Source organism: Carassius carassius, chromosome 21 (assembly GCF_963082965.1).
Source record: "Carassius carassius chromosome 21, fCarCar2.1, whole genome shotgun sequence".
In the NCBI taxonomy this organism is placed as follows: domain Eukaryota; kingdom Metazoa; phylum Chordata; class Actinopteri; order Cypriniformes; family Cyprinidae; genus Carassius; species Carassius carassius.
Window position 1 is genome coordinate 7885393 of NC_081775.1, and position 2231 is coordinate 7887623.

At 57.5% G+C, this 2231-nt stretch overlaps 1 protein-coding gene across 1 annotated transcript; it reads left to right on the plus strand.

The window, feature by feature from the left end:
• Window positions 1–217: 217 nt before the first annotated feature.
• Window positions 218–1873, plus strand: LOC132097089 (uncharacterized; the record flags this gene model as incomplete). Its single annotated transcript, XM_059502720.1, has 3 exons — window positions 218–436; window positions 653–796; window positions 1566–1873. Coding segments are annotated over exons 1-3 (546 nt in total), but the record flags the coding sequence as incomplete, so codon positions are not given.
• Window positions 1874–2231: the final 358 nt, after the last annotated feature.

Below are 2231 nucleotides of genomic sequence, written 5' to 3' on the forward strand. Positions count from 1 at the left end.
CCCTGCCTACAGCATATGGAGCCACGCACATGCAGAAAAAAAAATAGGCTAATTATTATGGCATGGCGTGAACGCAGCATTTAGCTCATCCAACCCCAATCAAACAAACCTGAACAAGCTAATCAAGGCATTCAGATTACTTGAAAGCTAGAGGCAGGTGAATTTGATCAGGGTTGGAATTGACCTGCTCTCCATGGATCTTTAAAACCCCATTTTACTGAGGTAGATATTACAGCACCACTTATTCGTTTGATTGTTGTGCGCTTCGCTGTCCGCTTCTCCTGACGCACCAATTCAGCGCGTTTTCCAGCAGAGATCGTTGTGAGATCGCAGGACGGGAGGATGACAGCTCGAGTGTATTTCTCGTTGATTGCTGTTTTATTGTGTCTGTTCGGATACTTGAACCTAACTCACGCTATTCAAAGACGAACCACAGGTGAGAAGACCTGTTGACTTTAAAATTATTAACACCATTTAGGAATGAGTAGTAGGTTTTAAAGGATGGCTTTACAAAAAAAAAATGAAAGAAAAAGCAGTATAATACCTCTGTAGGTAAAACCTGCAATTCATGCTTCGAGTGTTTCATGTTGTATTCTGAAGTGGCATACTGTCTATATGCATAAACTAAAACTGACTATCTGTGTCCACACAGTGAAGCCGGGTCAATGTCCAATACCGGAGATGATTCCACTGTGTGCTAAAAGCTGTTTCCATGATGGCCAGTGTCCGACCCGACAGAAGTGTTGCCCAACCACTGGTGGCTTTGCATGCAGTGAACCATGTGGCCAGGGAAGAGGTCAGGGAAGTTGCCAGGGAAGTGGACAGGGTCAGGGACAGGGAAGTGGCCAAGGACAGGGCCAGGGAAGCGGTCAGGGCCAGGGAAGTGGCCAAGGACAGGGCCAGGGAAGTGGTCAGGGACAAGGGAAGTGGCCAAGGACAGGGCCAGGGAAGTGGTCAGGGACAAGGACAAGGCCAGGGACAGGGCCACGGACAAGGCCAGGGCAGTGGTCAGGGACAGGGAAGCGGCCAGGGACAAGGCCAGGGTAGTGGACAGGGCCAGGGACAAGGCCAGGGAAGCGGTCAGGGACAAGGCCAGGGTAGTGGTCAGGGTCAGGGACAAGGCCAGGGTAGTGGTCAGGGACAAGGCCAGGGTAGTGGACAGGGTCAAGGACAGGGCCAGGGTAGGGGCCAAGGACAGGGAAGCGGTAAGGGACAAGGACAGCGACAGGGAAGCGGTCGGGGAAAGGGCCAAGGTCAGGGACAGGGAAGCGGCCAGGGACAAGGCCAGGGAAGTGGCCAGGGACAGGGCCAGGGTAGTGGTCAGGGACAGGGAAGTGGTCGGGGACAAGGACAGGGTCAGGGTAGTGGCCAGGGACAAGGTCAGGGTAGTGGCCAGGGTCAGGGTCAGGGTAGTGGCCAGGGACAAGGTCAGGGAAGCGGTCGGGGACAGGGCCAAGGTCAGGGACAGGGAAGCGGCCAGGGTCAGGGACAAGGCCAGGGAAGTGGACAGGGCCAGGGACAAGGACAGGGTAGTGGCCAGGGACAGGGTAGTGGTCAGGGACAAGGCCAGGGTAGTGGTCAGGGACAAGGTCAGGGACAAGGACAGGGAAGTGGCCAGGGACAGGGCCAGGGTAGTGGTCAGGGTCAGGGACAAGGCCAGGGTAGTGGACAGGGTCAGGGACAGGGCCAGGGTAGTGGCCAGGGACAGGGTCGGGGACAGGGCCAAGGTCAGGGACAGGGAAGCGGCCAGGGCCAGGGACAAGGCCAGGGAAGCGGCCAGGGACAGGGCCAGGGACAAGGCCAGGGTAGTGGTCAGGGTCAGGGTAGTGGCCAGGGACAAGGTCAGGGACAGGGTAGTGGCCAGGGACAAGGTCAGGGACAGGGTAGTGGTCAGGGACAAGGCCAGGGTAGTGGTCAGGGACAAGGTCAGGGACAAGGACAGGGAAGGGGACAGGGCCAGGGTAGTGGTCAGGGACAGGGCCAGGGTAGTGGTCAGGGCCAGGGACAAGGACAAGGCCAGGGGAGCGGTTATGGTCAGGGGAGCGGTCATGGTCAGGGAAGCGGTCAGGGGAGCGGTCAGGGGAGCGGCCATGGTCAGGGAAGCGGTTATGGTCAGGGGAGCGGTTATGGTCAGGGAAGCGGTCAGGGGAGAGGTTATGGTCAGGGAAGCGGTCAGGGGAGCGGTTATGGTCAGGGAAGCGGTTATGGTCAGGGAAGCGGTCAGGGGAGTG